This window comes from Amia ocellicauda, chromosome 8 (genome assembly GCF_036373705.1).
Source record: "Amia ocellicauda isolate fAmiCal2 chromosome 8, fAmiCal2.hap1, whole genome shotgun sequence".
Taxonomy (NCBI): Eukaryota; Metazoa; Chordata; class Actinopteri; order Amiiformes; family Amiidae; genus Amia; species Amia ocellicauda.
This window is the reverse complement of record NC_089857.1, coordinates 3,378,279-3,397,078: the sequence shown is the minus strand read 5'-3', so window position 1 is coordinate 3,397,078 and position 18,800 is coordinate 3,378,279. Positions and strand designations below refer to the sequence as shown.

At 36.5% G+C, this 18,800-nt stretch overlaps 1 protein-coding gene across 1 annotated transcript in view; it reads right to left on the bottom strand.

The window, feature by feature from the left end:
• Positions 1-18,800, bottom strand: part of arb2a (ARB2 cotranscriptional regulator A) — a 207,967-nt gene that overhangs the window by 85,145 nt on the left and 104,022 nt on the right. Inside the window, exon 8 of the mRNA XM_066711846.1 lies at positions 9,598-9,717. Coding sequence (XP_066567943.1) covers positions 9,598-9,717 — 120 coding nt within the window. The remainder of the gene's footprint in view (positions 1-9,597; positions 9,718-18,800) is intronic.

Sequence of the window (18,800 nt, the reverse complement as noted above, 5' to 3'; positions counted from 1 at the left end):
ATAAATAGAAAAACCTGAAGCACCTGCCAACAGTGGAAATAATTTATTTACAGTATTTATGTATTTTTATTCTCATCAAAAGCAATCATCGGATTATGAACACAATAGAACTGGGTTAACTGATGTGTCATTTTAATTAAATAAGAACAGCTTTTCTCTTATTACAAAAGTATCATCAAATGATTAGTTAGGTGACTGAAGACAAACAATGAGAAATTGCATGATTTTTCCCATATTATCATTACTACTACTACTACAGTAAGACATTAACAATGTTACAAGCGTTACACATTGGTGCTTAATTTCCAAGCTCAGCCAAAATATAACACTGTTTGGTATTGGTACATGCTACAGATTTGATTAAGAGAGACTTCGCCTTCATGTCACAAAATACACTTCTTAAAAGATGTACATAATACAATAGATTACAATAAATGCAAAATGCAATGTACTGCAATATACAGTTTGGATAATGTGAACTAAAAACAAATACAAAATATAGTGCAGAGGGTACATCGGGCATAATTATCAATACTACATCTAGTGATTATTATTGTAATTTATTAAACGAGAGATAAACAGTGAATATCATATTAATTATGAAAAACAAATAAGAAGACCATTATGAATGCATTATGAGTCATTAATTGATGTGGGTATTTGTCAATTCGGCAACGGTGTTAATGTCTTTTCGTTTAAAGGCTACTTTAAAATCCTTTTCCATCTCAAAGTGTCCCAGTAAACTTGGAGCCGTACGGTCACACTACTACTGAATGTAGCTGCTGCGGGGAAGACAAATCCCATGCTGTTTAGATGTCATTTTTGCTATCAGGTTAGTGTTGAAACATCAGATCCTGAAACACCAAAGCACCCTCTGAGGTATTTACAGTAGCCATGATTGTGATGAAAGTTATACATGTATGTTTTAAAAGTCACTACAATAATAGAATGGGACAGAAAAATCACAAATATTCTAACTCCTACTAACACACATGAGTACATATCAAGCAATCATTTAAGTGACTGTGCTAGTTCCAGTTTCATCAAGCTAACAGAAAACCTATTTTCCTTGTATCTTTTACTGAATACACATTACGTTTACTCAGAGAGGAGACTCTACTGATTTCTGATACAACATAAACTTTCAGATTAGGATTCAAGCCTGAGTCCTCGACCATACGCCATGGTAAAATGACAATAATACAAAATACAATAAAAGCAATAATAATGGTAAACAGCATTTATTTTCCTGAAAACATAGTTCATATTTTTCTGTGTGTAGTTCTCAGTAAGAATTTTACATATAAGAAGCTTCTCCATGTGTCATGATGAATGCTTTAATCTGAAGACAAATCTGCAGCCTGCAGCCCCTAAGGATGTGAGTTCCAAGAGCTCTGCACAACATAACTAGTATTATGGACCACACTCCACAAGTTATTGAAGTCAAATCAATGTGGATTCATATGACATAAACCAAAACACAAAAAACAACTTCACAGTGTCACAGAGCGACTGACGATGCTGAATGTTTCTCAAAGCCTTTTTCAAGATGAATTGTATGCATTTATCAATATCTCTGCTCAGTGATTTGTCTTTTGAACTACTGTAGTGTTTTTTTATTTTTTCTGCTGGCAGAACTTTCGCATTTCCCCACAGCTGTTTGCACAGTAAGCAGTCAACAAGTGCTAGAACAGGGGATTCCAGCAGACACTTTCCCAGCTTTTAAGCCCAGCAGAAAATGCAATGTGTAGTTCTTCAAAGAAAGACAACAGAAAAGGACATTGCTGCATTCAACAAAACAGACACCCCGGATCAGTCACTTTATCAAGAAAAGCTGGTGCGCAAACCACAATACGTCATATCAAGTAAATGGTTGAAAACAAGACTTGTGCCTTACTGAAGGACCCTGGGAATTTGCAATGGTATTTTTTTCCAATATCCTCTTAAGCACCGCTGTCGTGTTCCATACTACTAAATAAATACTAGGTAGGTAACACTTACTAGCGAACAAATACAAAGGCATTCCATTGCGTTAATAAACGTTTATTCTGAGTTACTTTAAAACCATTTTCTTTCCCCAAATACATATTAATAGAATAATTCTTCTTTATAATGAATTGTATTGGTAAACAGGCTCATCATTAAACTTGGCAATATACCATTAGCAGGTTAAACAGGCATGGAATACAAAATGTGAAGGTTGAGTGGCAAAACATAACATTTATAATTTTCTCAAGAAGTCCTTGAAGAACAATTCTCAGGCATGGCACACACAATTGCTGAGATGGATCTGTCAGAGCACTCAAGCACTTTTGAATTTAAAACAGCAACAACAACAACACCACCAACAACTGTTCACAGTAACATGGGTCAACACACCAGTTGTGCAGAAACATTGCCTCTAAGGAACCAAGTAAAACCTCTGTATGGCTGTAAGACAAGCTTTTGTCCAAAAGTAGTGTCCCTGATACATTAGAGAATTCAGGGCAGCAATGCAATTTGCCTTCAGACACAAAATACAGCAGTGGTGGTACAAAAGGAAAGTATCTAAGAAGAATGGACAATTATACATTTCAGTGTTGGATAAATATACTGAGTGTGTGTCTATATACATACATGCTTTACCTGCATCAGTGCTAATGAATCTCTTGATGTATAGGGAGGCACAGCAAATATTTCAAGTCCTTGAAATGTGGCGCACACATCGGGCTTCCCTATTCTGCACGGCTGAGACCATCTCTCAGGCTTCCTCCAGCTGATCATTTATTACCTGCTGTGCTCGGAGGCAGACACGTTTGTCATGGTGGTCCTTTTGTTTCACTTCAAATAAGATCGGACGGTTTGCATACAGCTCCACTAATTTCTGATATTGTGCTGTTCCATTTATCATCCTCTTTCCCCCTTGGATCCCTAATGTGTTTATCATCGCAAGACTAAATACTACGTTTTGCTTTCTGTTTTGAATGTCTGGCAGTAAAGGTGAAAAAATGAAACAGTAAAAAGTATGAAAAATAAAATAGTAACACAAAGATTTATTGCTCAAATAAATGAAAATATTATTTGTTTAATAATAAAAACACTGCACAGAGCACCATTAAATGTTTTACAAATTAAAAAAACACAATAATCACATTTATTCAAACCTATATGTATCTCAGAATAAAGTCCTGCAAACAAAATCCTGCCTCAACATTCTGTAGTCTGATTGTTAATATGATGCTTCTGGAACTTTTATAGATGTTTCCAAAGGTCCAAAGAAGCAATCCTATACTGGCATTCATTGTCATAATCAAAGTCAGAGAGCTGTCCTAAAATTGCATGCAAATGTTGGGTGATGGCTATACTTGTTTTTAGAAAAAGACAATCCTATCAGTTTCCACTTTAGCATGCATCATCAAGAAGTTCAGGGCCACTGGAAAGATTGCTACCTTGCCAGGAAGAGGCAGCAAGAAACATTGACCACTTGCAGTCAGAAAACCCAAGGGCATCGGGTGGAGATCTCCAGAAGAAATCTCAAAACTGGTACAAAAAGTACCAAAGTTTGCAGCATGAATCTGGTTAATTTGCCAAACTGCATGTCAATGACATTTGGGAGCATGTTTTTTTATCAGATTAAACAACAATTGAGCATTACAGACATGTTCATCAGTGCTTGAACTCAAAAAAGTCCAGAAGTGAAAACTAGGAACTCTGAGGGAGATGTAAAGATTCTGCCAGGAGGAGTGATCAAAAGTCTCTCGAGACGTGCCAGACTACAGAGGACGTCTTCTCAGTGTCATCAAAGTCAAAAGAGGATGCACAACATACTGATTTAGGAAATGTGAATACATTTGATCAGTGTGTTTTTTTTAAAAGAAAAAAAAAGCTGTTGTAAAACATGATATTGCTCTATATGGTGTTGTAAGAATTCAAATTGTACATATTTTCATTTAGTCGAAAATAATGTTAAATCATGTTTTTGTCAATGGTATGAATAAATGTGGAGACCACTGTATAAGAAATCTAGTATTTTGATATTTACAGACTGTGTGTCATACAACATCATACCAGGGGTGCTGGAAACACATTGGGTGTTTTATACTTGGGTCAGAAGGTACAGCTTCATTGGCTGTAAGCAGGAGGGATAGGTTAGGACAGTCCAGAGAACTACAGATGAGTGCAAGCCTAGTTCCAAGTGGCAGAATAGGTGTTTGTCATACGTCTGTTTGCCACCTGTATGTAGGGGGGGTACATAAAAGGTCCATATGCTGCCATTGCTATCAGCTTCAGTTCAATATGAAAGACTGAAACACTGATGCAAAAATGCTGACTTTTTATGGTTCCCAGCGGCCTCACAGCAAAAAACTGGGAACTGGCACATGGAACAAGATGTTTCTCGCAGAGCCATGTGTTTCGGGACATTGCCAGTTGCAGTGCTGGCAGCGCGCAGTTGTGGTCTTGGCTGGTATTCTGTAGGCTGATAAAAAAACTTGCATCCCTCCTAGGAGACTCAGGGGCAAAAAATACAGTCAACCTTTCACTCAGGACAGGCAGAACACCACCTAGTGATCAGACTTCATCAGGTGAAGGGGGGACTTGGACCCTTAGGTTTGCTTTTCAATGATCAGATAGTTTTCAGAACTGGAAGGAAAAACAAAAATCTACGGGGGGGGAATCCTATTTGTGTCTTGATTTAAGAAACAAGCAGAAAGGAAATGATCCTTTACAGTCCTATACCCTTGAGAAATCAGGTCAGGGCATCTCCATTACAGAGTCGATAAAGGCATTATAAAGAGTATCATAACTCAAGATGTACAAGTTGGCATGCAGAATAAACACAGAAACAAATGCCTCCAATGCCTACCTTAGCACATCTTTAAAAGATGTCTCCACAAAGGAAGCAGACAGCTCTCTGCGGCTGTTGCATTCCGTGACTCCTGAGACAAAATGCCTTTTTTTCTGCTTGTTTTTTGTTTTTCGATTGCTATTACAGCTGTCTGTGTACCAGTTAAAGTGTCTCTATGAGCAGAGGAAGAGGAGTGTGAGAGGTTAAAGCAATCCCACTCCACTGCAGAGCTCCTAACCCCAGAGAGCTGTTTCACGAGAGATCTCCACTCATTACACAGCGCCTTGTCGCCACTTTGAAGTATTACGGGGAAAAAATGTTATAGTCTGTGAATACCATCTGCCTTGTGCAATTGGTTCATGATTTATCTGTTTCCCAGTATTTAATAACCTGGAGCGTGGATCTAACTGCATTAATACCATGAGCCAAAACTTTTGAATGAAATCCTCCTTCACTAATTTGAACTGTAAGGAATTAATTTTTCATACTTGTTTCACAACTTGATCTGCAGGAAATCCCTGAAATACAAGCCTATTATTGAGAAACAAATTCATAAATAAATACCTTTATTCCCCCTGTAATGTCTTGCTTTCTCTCATTCTCTCTCTTACTAGTGTAATATAAGATAATCTATCTCAGTATCTGCATATTCATGTGAATATGAATAAAAGTCTGCACGGACAGTTGGCAGAGAGAAGTTATAAGCTTACTGTCATCTTTTTTTCTCTATTTTGGTTAATTTAGTTTTTCAGCCATGTCAAGAATCCTTTCTCCTATGTATGATTGATTTTTTTTTCCCCCTTCCGTAAGTGCACTGTTGTGTTCTGACCTAATTTTTGCCACTCAGAGGGGGATACTATGGCAGACAGCTATATTATATATCTAATGTTCTTCATCCAGAGTCTTACTGTTCTACTCGCCACAGGATATCTGGTTATTCATTTATTCTTTCACCCAGTTTTCAGCCCACTGGGGAAGCTGTGATCTTGTAAAGAAGATGCTCCACTTCAGGGGTTTTTCCTGGTTAAAGGGATTTAAGCTAAATCTATAACTTTGCCCCTAGTATCCATGAAAGCCCCAGCACTGAAAACACAAGTCGACTTTAATAATATATAATTATTTATCACTTTATCCAATTCTTTAGTAACAGTAAACTATCATATATGTATCCACCTCTCACTGTTGTTATTTATTTACCGTCAACTCAAGGACAGCTCATTAAGAGTTTCAACTCCTAAAAATTCAGGTGTAACGCTATAAAAAATGTATTCATAAATAAATGTATATGTACTATTATTTGTTTGTCCTTTTCTTTTTAGAATAAAAATATATCACCGCATATATAACCACAAGTTACAACAGAATATTGTGTTAAAGACAACCATGAAACCTGGCAGCCTGATCTCATTAGCTGCCCACAGACAACCACGAATGAGATCTACCCCCAACGACAGTGTGAGGGCACACTACACTACAAGACCTGTCTGTCTTAAAGGACAGCAAAACTGCCGTCATTCAAACAGCCAAAACAAAACAAAAACAAAAACAAAAACTGTATTATGAAATGTATGTATTATGTATTATGAATACATTATAGATTAATTACTGGCTACACATAGAATTATTAAATGCGAGTAAGTGTATTCATAATTATTTTATTGACATGCGATTAATCCAGAATTTTCCTTTGAGGCATAATGAATCAGCTAGAAATCTAGTCAGAAATATATACATACATGCCCTTACAACATACAGGATATTCCATTACTACCATAGCTAGCAGTGCCATTTTTTCTTTATCTTTTTCTGACCGCACCAGCTGTTAGCTTATGAGCATCCAATATGTAGTGAGAAGAATGCCTGTAAAGCATTGCCCACTTACTGTACATACATTCTGACCATACATTATATAAAACACTCAGTCAGTTGCACTCTTATATCAAAGCATAGGGAGACAGATGCAGTGTTATGCAACTCCTTATATAATGCACACCACCCTCTTCAATAAATCTGTTCCTCTTTCAACACGAAGCAAGGAAGGACACCAGGTTATATACCACCTCAATGGGCATTCATTCGCACTCCTTGGTATTATATATCAATGATCTGAAAGTGCAACATCAAGCTTTTTTTTTATTTTGGTACAATTGTGGCGATACAGTTTAGTCTGAAAGAGATGTCTGCAATTGCTTGGTTTGTAGCACACCACCTCATTCTGTGAAAGAGCAACACCATTGCGAAATTAAATTAAGAAGTGTGAACCCTATAACCCCCCATAGTCCTAATATGAGAGACAAGACACTGTCAGATTCTGCAAATCCCTCACTACTGCCCTAGCTGCAACTTCCTAATACAGATAAAAAAAAAAAAGGCACACGTTCACTTAGACATAAAGCCAACCTCCCTGAAGCCAAACTCTCTCATTCAAAGGCCTTTAGCTGCTCTTTGATATAACTATAATTAGTCTATACACTCTATGAAGTTTGTTAAAGAAATAAAAATTGCAATAAAACAGTTCAACTACCAAACAGGATACATAATGAAAAGAAGCACAATAATTAATCTCACTGCTTTTTGAAGTCCTTGATCAGAAATGTTTATTAAATAGAGAGGGGAGAGAGGAGGGGGTGAGTAATAATTAACCCAACGATGTTTTTTTTTTTTTCCTAATGTGAAACGGTTAATTCTGTTCCATATGTTTTTGTCCCCTCCCAATAGATGCATTTTCCTTTAATTAAGTAAATGCTTTCAATATTAAAACCATTTAAAGTCTATTTTTCAAATGATCATTATAATCATATTAATAATAACACCGATGTTCTTTTGAATGCACCTCCACTTAGAAACAGAGGCAGAGGGTTTGGTGATGGGGAGGAGTCGATGGAGAAACTGCGGGTGATTCTTCCTCCTTCCCCTCAACCTCGATTAAAAATGACACAGGCCGAGGATAGATGGGTGTTTCGTGACCCAGCACAACTTCCCCATTTAGTTACGTTTATATTGCTTTATGGAGGCTGTGAGGGAGAGCCAGTGGCTGTATTATAGTCCTCAGTCAGGATTTCAAGCCCATGCAGAGATTTTTGCACCGGGACCCTCTCCCTCACTGAGAGCATCTTGCCCCTTGACAAAGCTCCTTTATAACTTCTTACTTACTGGGCTATTTCCTGTGCCAGTGAGAGGCTGACATAAGTGTGGGGGGTGGGGGGGAAAAAAGTTGAGCTTAGCCTGGGATGATTTCACAGGCCCAGGGCAATGTGACCTCCACAGCCCCCAGGGTCAGGAGTCAAGTTTTGTTTGGATACGTCTATGTGCATTAAACTGAAGGGAAAACAAAAGTGGAGTGATTCCTAGAGTGAGACGGAGATGGGAGACGGGGGATGGGAACGCGGGTGACAGGCGGAGGGGACTGTCAGGCTGGTCATACCCGCAGAATCCACCGCCTACCAAAACGTCAGGGAATCGCAGCAGAGACGGATGGTGAGGAGGAAAAACAATAAATCAGGATCACGGTGCCTTGTGTGCTTCATAGTACGTAACGCAGGCAACAAGATACCTGCGCACACATGCACACACTTTCCTGTGCGTTCCCAGTTTAAAGACTTGATTTCCGAAACTATAATAAATAAAGGTCCTACATGGTTTTGTACTTTACTGGTCTCTGTATGGAGGTGTGCCCTCCTGCAGGTGAATTAGCTTCCTAGAGCACTTGCCTTTCTCTTGGTGCTTCTGTTTGTACTTGATTGAATGTGTGTGTGTCCTCTTCTATTTCCCTGTGGATCTTTACGTAACACAAGAATCCGAGTATCGTATTTTAACTGCAAAATAATGAGGATTTCAATCTTGCAGCTGATATAAACTAAATTTATCTGAGCAAAATAGCCAAAAGGAAATTAATTACTCTTGGTGATGAGGTTATTTGAAATTTTGTTAACAAGCTCAGCACATCAGCCCTTCTCAACGATAGCAAGTGAAGACTCACCGCGTCTGTGTTAAACATGCAGCGTGAAATGGAGCCCACAAACAAAACACCACACTACGCCAAAGCTTGTTGTGGACAAAACACAACATGAATATTTAACACATGCACTTAAAATGATAAAAAATTTATAAGTTTAAAAAAAAAAAAAAAAAGGTTGAAGATATTTCGGGAATTATCAGTGGAATAATGACGTGATTTATTCCGTTCGTCAAAAGGAGAAAAAAGGGAACAAGTGCTTTAAATAATTTGGGTTCATACAGAGTCTAAATGTGAATCACTGCACATCAAAGCAGAATCGCCAGCCTGCAGAATGAACTGTCACTGCAGTAAGGATGCTCAGCGCAGACTGACAGTTCAGGCAGGGGCTTCATATGAAAAATAAATAAATATATATATATACATATAACAGCTAAAACTATGAACTCTGTCTATGTGATAAAGCAGCCACAAAATCAAGGTGGTTAAAAAGAAAAAGAAAAGCAATTCACATATATATCTCTATAAATATATATATATATATATCTACATATATATCAAGTTTTTCTTTGGGCCTCATTCTTTGCATGCTCTGTACCACAGCTTAATAGGACATTCTTTTTTCTGATCCAGAGGAAGTCAAATCTGCCCGAGGATAAGGATGAACTGTATTATTTACAGAAGCAGTATTTTCTCAAAGAAACTAAATGTTATTTATTTTTGATCATTCGCCACATTTCCCACAATATCAAAAATCACTATTAAGAGGAAGAAAAAAAGGACATCAAAGAGAGTTGAATGTATAACACAAACTTACCAGTTCCACGAATGACTGACCGCCGTAACTGTGTGCCACAAAGAAGATATTCCTCGCAGCAGATTTAGCTATAAAGTTATCCCAAACATAGATTGCATGTTCATCTGGAGAGCTGTTTTCCTGTAAGACAAAGAAACAGAAATTAATATTTTTTTACTTCCCAGATTTATTATTATTGATAATAATAATGACACATGACACACACATAGCACTTTTTTAAATAATATCTTATATATATATATATATAAATATAAACACAAAAAGTTATTTAATATGCTACATTTGTGTAGTGTATTTATAACCAAGAAACGTTTCATATAAATATATTTATAACAAAGCACTTTTTATATTGAGCTGCATTAAGGTAAGGGATGTCATGCATAGATTGTCCATATGTCGTAAATTCATGAAGTCCATGATGTAACTTTTTAACTTCTTTAATTTGCACTGCACTCCAGAATCTACATGGAACATCTACATCGGAGTCTGTTAAAATATCAAGGAAAGAAAAAAAAAGAATACAATCAAAAAACATGCTGTTTGTCGCACAATTGGAAACAGCTGAGAGGAGGAATGTGAACATTTTAATTAATGCAGAACAGAGAACTTCTAGATAGGCTATAAAAATAAAAAAAAGCATTAATTACTGCGTCGACAACACTGAGTCCTGGGTTAGATTTTTAACAAATATCCCACATCAGAACAATGCTCTTCTCTTCAGCCTTAAGTGGGTTATGTTTTTTATTAAGAAAGCACTTCCCTTTGTGATCAGCAGCAATATTGTGCTTCAGTAACAAGTTCTACAAATCACTCCACGCAGCTGCTCATGAAACAATTCAAACAGGACTGGTAAAGGGAGTCTATAAACTCTGCTGAAATACGTGGTTTTAATGGACCTTTACTAATTGCAGTTGTTGGCAGCATGCTCAATCAACCCTGAACAAAGTTGATAATTGATACATATAATAAATAAATTACTGTTCAATAAAGTTGGTTAAAGCTTTGTAAACTTAAACTGTCACACACACCTACAAAAAGTGTAACAAAAACAGAACATGCATGAATAAAAGTGTATGTGTTTTGAAATGGGAATGGTGCATTTTTTACACCTCATAACAGCACTTCTGAATATGCTTTTTCAACGTTTCCAGTAGTTTATGTGATGGAGAAGATATTTAGAAAGGTTCCAAACCAATTCAAGATAAAACATAAAATAAAAATAAAAAACACATATTAGCTGTAATTAAGGTAATTAAAACAATACACATATAAAGGTTATATTATTATTATTATTATTATTATTATTATTATTATTATATACAATACCCTCACAATTCACAGCTATACAGTAATTGATATAGCTGTGTTTATAGTACATAATATGTGACACATTATCAAGCACAAACTAGAGCACACACAAACACATATGGTGGCCTTGCCTTGTGCATCATGTAGAATAGACACTCATGTATAAGTCTAATATAAATACAAAGGGGACAGAAATGCTGTAGTACAAATAAACAAAATGACTGTCATTATTAGTCAGGATAATGATTTACATAACATTTCTGACTCTGAGTCTTTTCTTAATTTTCTGCTTATAAACATCTGAACTGCAGTTTTTTTCTGTTTCTGTTTTTTAATTTATTTATTGTTATTCTTCATTAAACTGAAACAGTGCAGCAAAGGAATCAAGCTATTATGAAAACATAGACAAATGGAAAATGTATGGAAATCATTTGAGAAAAAAACTAAAAAAAAAACAACAAGAAGGGGGCTATCATAATAAAGAGATTTGCAGCCAGATTAAATCTTGTGCAGACTAATTAAAACAACATTGCATTGCTATTTTCTTTCTCTGCCTAATAGATAAAATTGTACATATCAGATTAAAGCAACAATTATATTGCGGCATACTGAGTAATAATATAAACAGAAATCAGAGGAAATTGGAGAGATGCATTCATTTAAAATAACCATAAAATATTCATTTAGTTAGCTTCAGTGACTGCTAGGACCCTTCATGTATCTGACCTGTTTCTAGACTTATTCCAATCCTTGGTCAATTCAGCCTGTTGTTCAGTCTTTGAAGAACAAGCACGTCTCCTGGCACTTACATAAGCAATGCTCCTCAATGTTCTACTGGGTTGGATCAAAGCTAGTGGGAGGCCAGCTTAGAATGTCTTGCTCTGCCCCATTTAAGCCAACCTTCACTTTAGTCTTCTGCATGTCTTACCTGACTAGGCAGTGCCAGACGTTTCCTGGGGTTCAATTAAGCACCAGAGATGTAACTTTTCACAGTCTCTTCTAGAGAGTCATTGTACAGAAAATGACTGTTCTTCAGGTTTGTGCCATTTGCTTATATTGGCATTTGGTCACTGTTCCTGTAGTCTAAGGTTCATTCCACACTCCAGTTGTGTAGTCTTTAATGTTTACAACCTGGGAGACCTAGAGGAAGAGAGAAACTCCTGCATCCTTTCTCCTTGCCTTCAGCTTCTGCAGATATACATTTGCATTCACGTTTATTATTGTTGAAAAAAACGATTCAGTTCTTATTTTATTGCTTTGAAAAGACAACTATTCCAGCTGTTGCTACTGGGCAATTTCCCCTGAAGGATGTTAGCAGTAATTAAAGCTGATGGAAGTCCTTCAAAATATTAAATCTTGTTTTACTACACAGTAAGCAACTAAAATGCCCCTTGCAACATTTCCATTGATTCTATTGCTGTTATTAAATCCATATACAAAATAAAGGAGTTTCTTGATTCTTCCGTTCAAGACTATACAGAAAATGGTTCTGAAAGGCCTGAGTCCAAGTTGAAAGAAAACACCAGAGAACACTGATATTGGCATTACTCATAGACCAAGCAGAGATTTACTCAAACAGCTATATCAAAAGATACTGGCTTCATTGATCTGTAGTTACCCTTTGCCGTTTGTAAATAGTCCACATGGATGCTTGAAAACATTACAAATTAAGCACTGAATTAAGCATCAGATTGCTTATATCTATGGCCACCTGCACCAAGCTTTCATAAAATACATTCTCCAGTTATCATAAGTAGGGACCTGCGTTTTATGTGACTACCTTTCTCGATCAATAATCTCCCGATTCCGATCTCAATTATGCATTCTATGAATGTGCCTTGGCGCATTGATTAAGCAGCAGCAGCTACAGATTGTTTTAGTCATGCATCCCTTTATTACTATTATTTCTTATTCAATATTATTTGTTACAATCTATAAATAAATGTATCACTTTATTAGTAGAAACACATAATTTGTCAAGAAAACAATACAAAAATAAAACAAACAAAAACAGCACTGATTTCCACAACAATTTATATAAAACACTGAAATCAAGGCATACAATTAAAATTTTCAAGGCTTACTGCCAAATTCTGTACATTTCACTTATAATGCCCACATTATAGCCCCTGCCAGCAATATCTGGGCAAATAATTTTCAGAAACCAGACAAGCTGGTTAAATTAATGTTTGCACATTGCTTGAGTAGAAAACTACTTTTTAAAGACCATCTGACTGAAGCAATCCAATAAGAAGGCTGTACTTTTTACCCACAAAGTTGCCATCTGAGTCATTCATAAGATGATGGGGCACTTGGTATTCTGCTGCTGAATATCATTCCAAATACATTGTTTTTTGCAGGCTTCATGGAAAAGGAATTGCACATTTCACCAAACACTGTAGTGTTAAAGGACCTCCAGAAATTGCTTAAAGATGTGTAAAGTTTAAAATCACAACTCTTCATGATTGCAACAACATGGCAAAGGACTGGTGGATCGGATTCAGTGGTTCAAAAGCAATGAAGTGAGAGTCTATCAAACATATAATAATGTTGCAAAATGAATACATACATACTGAGCATTGGCACAGACACTGACAGAAACTAACTGTGTAAAAAACTTCCATGACATTTTTGAAAAGCTGACTATTTACTACAATCAATGCAAAAATAAACCACATTTTATTCAATCAGCTCATAACTTTCAGATGGCAGTAAGGACATTCAACCCACAACAAGTGTGGAGTTTGGATTTGGAAACCCTCCCATTCTATTCTATTCCAGGATTGGATGCTGGCCGTAAATCAGAAATGGACAAATACCTACCATATGCAAAAGCAAATGGCAGTAGAATAACTTTGAATGAATTTTGGATTAAAGCTGAAGAATGACTTCTCAATTTAACCCAAAAGGCTCAAAGATCCTTGTCAGTTGTTACCAATTCTGTAGATGCTGAAAGAAGTGTGTCTTCTTATGGCCAAGTTTTTATAGAACAACATCAATCTTTGAAAGAAGGCTTGGGTTAACCAACTGGCAAAGCTTAAATTGAATAGCAAAATATAATGCATGGGACATTTTCTTTCATGCAACTGTAAGTGACACTTAATGTGCTGCTTGCAAACAACCTTGCATTATAATTATTAGTATGTTATCTTTGAGATATGTTATTGTGATTTCAGTATTTTATATAAATTGTTCTGGGAATCGGTGCTGTTTTTTTTTTAAGAATCATGTGCTCCTACTAGTAAACTGAAACATTTAAATGCACAGAAATGAAATATTAAAACTTAAGCGATGTAAACAGTTTTTTGTGTCACATTCAAAAAGCTGTGAAAAAAAATGAGAGTCCTAATTTTACACAAACAAAAAGAAAGGTGTTTGCTCTCTACAGGGGGCTATTAGGTTAGCATGCTAAAAGACTTATGAGACACTTTCCAGCTTTATTGTATTGTATACTTATAGGGAAAACATATGTCTTGTTTTATGTTATTACTATTATTATTATTATTATTGTTGTTGTATTTATTAGCAGATGCCCTTATATCACTTTTTTACATAAGGAAGCAATCTAGGAAAAGTACCTTGCTCGAGGATACAACAGCAGTGCCCACTACCTGGAATTGAACCCACGACTCTCCACCCTAGTCCAGAGCCCTAACCACTATTTATTTTCTACTTCAAATGAAGTTTATAATTTGGATTATTATTAATTTTCTACATTACATTCAAAATATAAAATGATTAAATGCACGCACACACACACACACGCACGCACACACGGACACACACACATGCACACATGAACACGCACACACACACACACACACACACACACACACACATCCATGCATCTCCTACCCTTGGCCCCCGGCTCCAGGGGAAACTGGCCAAGACTCCCCACACTGGCTGCTGATGATATGGGAGCAGATGGGAATTAATGGCCTTCATAGCACCATGATCAGACCAATGCATATGTGGGGAACCAGGCGGCCTGTTTAGTTTTAACATAGTAATGCTATCACAGAGGACTGGGGTCCTGTTCTCCTCCAATCTAATGTTCTCAGCCAAGCTGCCTGGCCAGTGTGGGGAGACACTTCCCCAGACATTGGGGCGACCTACCCCCAGAAGCAAGGAGTGGTAAATGATGACTGAATACCTAATGGCAGCTAACATGTTAATATTCAGATCTTTTTTTTAAATAGCCATTCAAATAAACATGAGGAAAAAAAAGGGATTGTATTGTGGATACGGTGATTGAATCCAGAAGTACTCTTATTAGCAAGTAATTCAGCATGGCATTAATTCGTTTCTAGCACCACAGCCCCCAGCTGAAAGGATCCAGGTATGGGCCCTTATCAACTATGCACAGATTCTAACACCTGGGCTTTGCAAGGCCCTTGTATATGATTGACTACCTGAGCCGATAACACATGGAATTATCTAAACAACATTTGCATATTTGTGTAATTATTTCCTTGGGTTAATTAGCTCCTGCAAAGCAGTTCACCCCCTGAGACTGCTTATAGTGACAGGTTCACATATTTTCTGTACGGATGCCAATTTTGACAGACTCCCCACTGTTAACCTGTTGCCAGTCTCTTAAGAAATGACTGTCAGACGGTTTTCTGGCTGTAGTATTGTTTTTCAATTCATATTGTACATAATCACTGCAGATACCATTCTACTTTAAAGCCTGTCTGTATGGGCTCACATGACTACAGGGAGGTATTACCAAAAAAAAAATGCATTGCTACCGATTTAATAAAATCCATTGGATAATAAAGAACAAAATAAATAAACTCCTGTAAAGTAATTCAATTGTGTTATCCAAAACAAACAACATAAAAATAAATAGTCATGATAAGGTATATTGTCCTCTTGGGAAAATAATCAGGCAAGGTAGTTTTCCTGAGTTACAAAGTCAAATCAAACAGTGAAACAAATTGAGAAGCACTGGAACTTGTTTCAGAGTGTTCACTAACTTCCAGAAACAGGGGTTAGGCAATCTACACCAGCACGTAAAAGTACCAGTGTGGCAACAGCAACATGCAGCAATTAACATCTGTGAAAGGGAAATTACTTCACTTTTTTGTCCATCATATTTTCAGAGACTTCTCAATAAACAGATAGTTTCTTTGTAGATTTATGTCTTCTAAACTAAAACTAACTAAGTATATTGGTGTGCATATTGTAACTGTTTGGACTTTGAACTCCAAACAGTTACAAGTTGTTCTGTTACAAGTTGTCCAAAGCCAAGACAGTAAACTGCTAGCAGTAAACATCCTGCTGCGACACTGAGCTTGCCAAAGAGATTCTTCTTCATACCATACAACTTGAACTCTGCAGCCCATATCTGCGATTTGTGACCATGTCCAGCAATTGTGCTAAGATAAGTTTCCATGGATTCGTATGACTCTGGGTGACTAAGGAATCAGGCTAAAATGCAAAAATACCAAAGTGTCCCTTTAATAATAAAAGGGTATAGTATACAGATATTTTTTATATAAACATTGTGAACATTGTTATAAAATGGAAGTGATTTCAGTTGCCTGTTTCACTACACTTTGCAAAATAAGGATCCATTATGGGATTGGTACACTGTGGGAATTAAGGATATTTTCAAAACATGATTCATGCTATATACTATATAGTAGTACCTGTACACTTACATATGCTACTAGAAAACTTGTATTAACCCAGAGGCAAATCAATGTTTAACTAAACAAATAAAAACTGCCCCAAAACAATAACTTACAAAACACCAAAATTAGTTGTATCAATATTCAACTTCTCTGCCAGCCAAGGTATTTCTGATGCTTCTATCATCTGCTGTCTGTGCATTTCCTCATTTCCTTCATACAGTACAGTTCTACTAGCCTTCAATTACATTCATGTCAACAGCTATGCAACAATTCTCAGGTACAACTCTTTCCACTCACAGGGCTGCATGCCTACTTATATCACTGGCCTGATTAACCTCCACTCAGTTTAGTCCTGCCCATATGCCCACATCAATAGAATTCTAGCTTTTTCTAAGACAAACCCACTGGCCGAATATATATGAACTCTGGAGACTTATATTATCGAAAGAAATAGGATAAAACCCATATACAAAAGAAACGTCTAGGATATTCTGTTACAGAGAAACAATGCTATTAATTATATTTACTTTATTGTCTACGAGGAAGCATTTAATTCAATATATTCATCAGAACTCTCAGACATCAAAATATTGAGGAAACCTATATAACTCTTATTAAATATATCTACAACAATGTTACATCAATAAATGACTCCACCAAGACACTATCAAGATCAAGATCAGCAAAAGGAGTACGTCAAGGAGACACAATCTCTCCAGAACTCTTCACAGCAACTTTTGAAGAAGTGTTCAAGACTGGACTGGGAAGAAAATGGAATGAAGTTAAACGGAGCTTATACGAACAACTTACAGTTTGCCAATTACATTGTCATATGTCATAAAAAGTTATATCTACCATGGACAACAAATCAGCGCAGATAAAGATTTGGAAGAGAAGTATTTGATAAATGCAGATTACTAGTGCTCACTTACGGCTGTGAAACCTGGTCACCACGCAAAAATGATATGGAAACTGCGGATGACAAAAATAAGCATTGAAAGATGTATGCTTGGAATAACAAGAAGATATGGTAAAATACATGAATTGATCCGAGAGCAAACAAAAATGTGACATCAATGAAAGAGTAAAAATGTTAATGCATCCCAAGAGATGAAAAAATACCTAGCAGACAACCACATTAAAGATGAAATAATGAACGTTGCAGGAGCGACATGGAAAATAGAACCTGTAGATCGAATCAAGTGAAAACATCTGCTGGAGGTGTTCATCCTGCAGTGGATCGTTATAGGATAAGTAAGTAAGCTTCTGAAAAATAAAATCCTATGAAAGTATTCCTACATCAATGTCCTATCTGGAAGTTAATATGAAACATTAGGAACTTTAATAGAACTTTTCAAGACTCCCCTTTTTGAGAGTATTCATGGAGGTCGCATAAGAAAGCAATCCATTGGTAGCATTCATTGTCATGGTTAAAGTTACAGAGGTGTCAGAAAATTGCAGGGAAAGGGTCATTGACCTCCACAAGTTGGGTGATAGACAAATTCACAAAAAGCTGAACCTGTCACTTTCCACTATAGAGTCCATCATCAAGAAGGCTGCATAAATCTTGTGTTCCAAGCCTCTTCAGACAGCACAACACAAAAGCACAAGCATTTAAATGACACCTGGGACTGTGTTTCATTGTCAGATTAAATAAAAATTGAGCTTTATGGACATGCTCATCAGTGTTATATTTGGTGCCAAAAATGTGAAGCTCATGTTGAGAAGAACATCATCCCCACTGTGAATTATGGAAGTGGATCTGTTTTGCTATATAGATTCTGGTCCTGATGCACTTCTTAAAATTGAGGGGAAGACAGGTTCCAGCATGCACCTGGACATGTTGGCCAAACACCTTGTTCCCTCTGCTATGACGCTCAAACATGGATGCATAGATTATTATCATGCTGAAATATTCATTATCGACCAAGCCTACAAAAAATTAAGTGAAAACAAAATCAACATTCTTGAATGGTCATCACAATCTCCAGACCTAAATGTGACAGAACATTTGTGTTTTGTTCTAGAATTAGCAATTCCCAAGTGAAAACCAAGACATCTGAGGGACCGGGAGAAATTCTGTAAGGAGGAATGGTCACAAAATCCCTCCTTAAAAGTGCCAGAAAATTATAAAGAACTATAGCAAGTGTATTCATAATGTAATCAAAGCAGGATTCACAAATTAGAAATTGTGGTGAATAAATATAATATAATAATAATAAAAAAATCCACTATTTGTCAAATGTACGTTGTTGC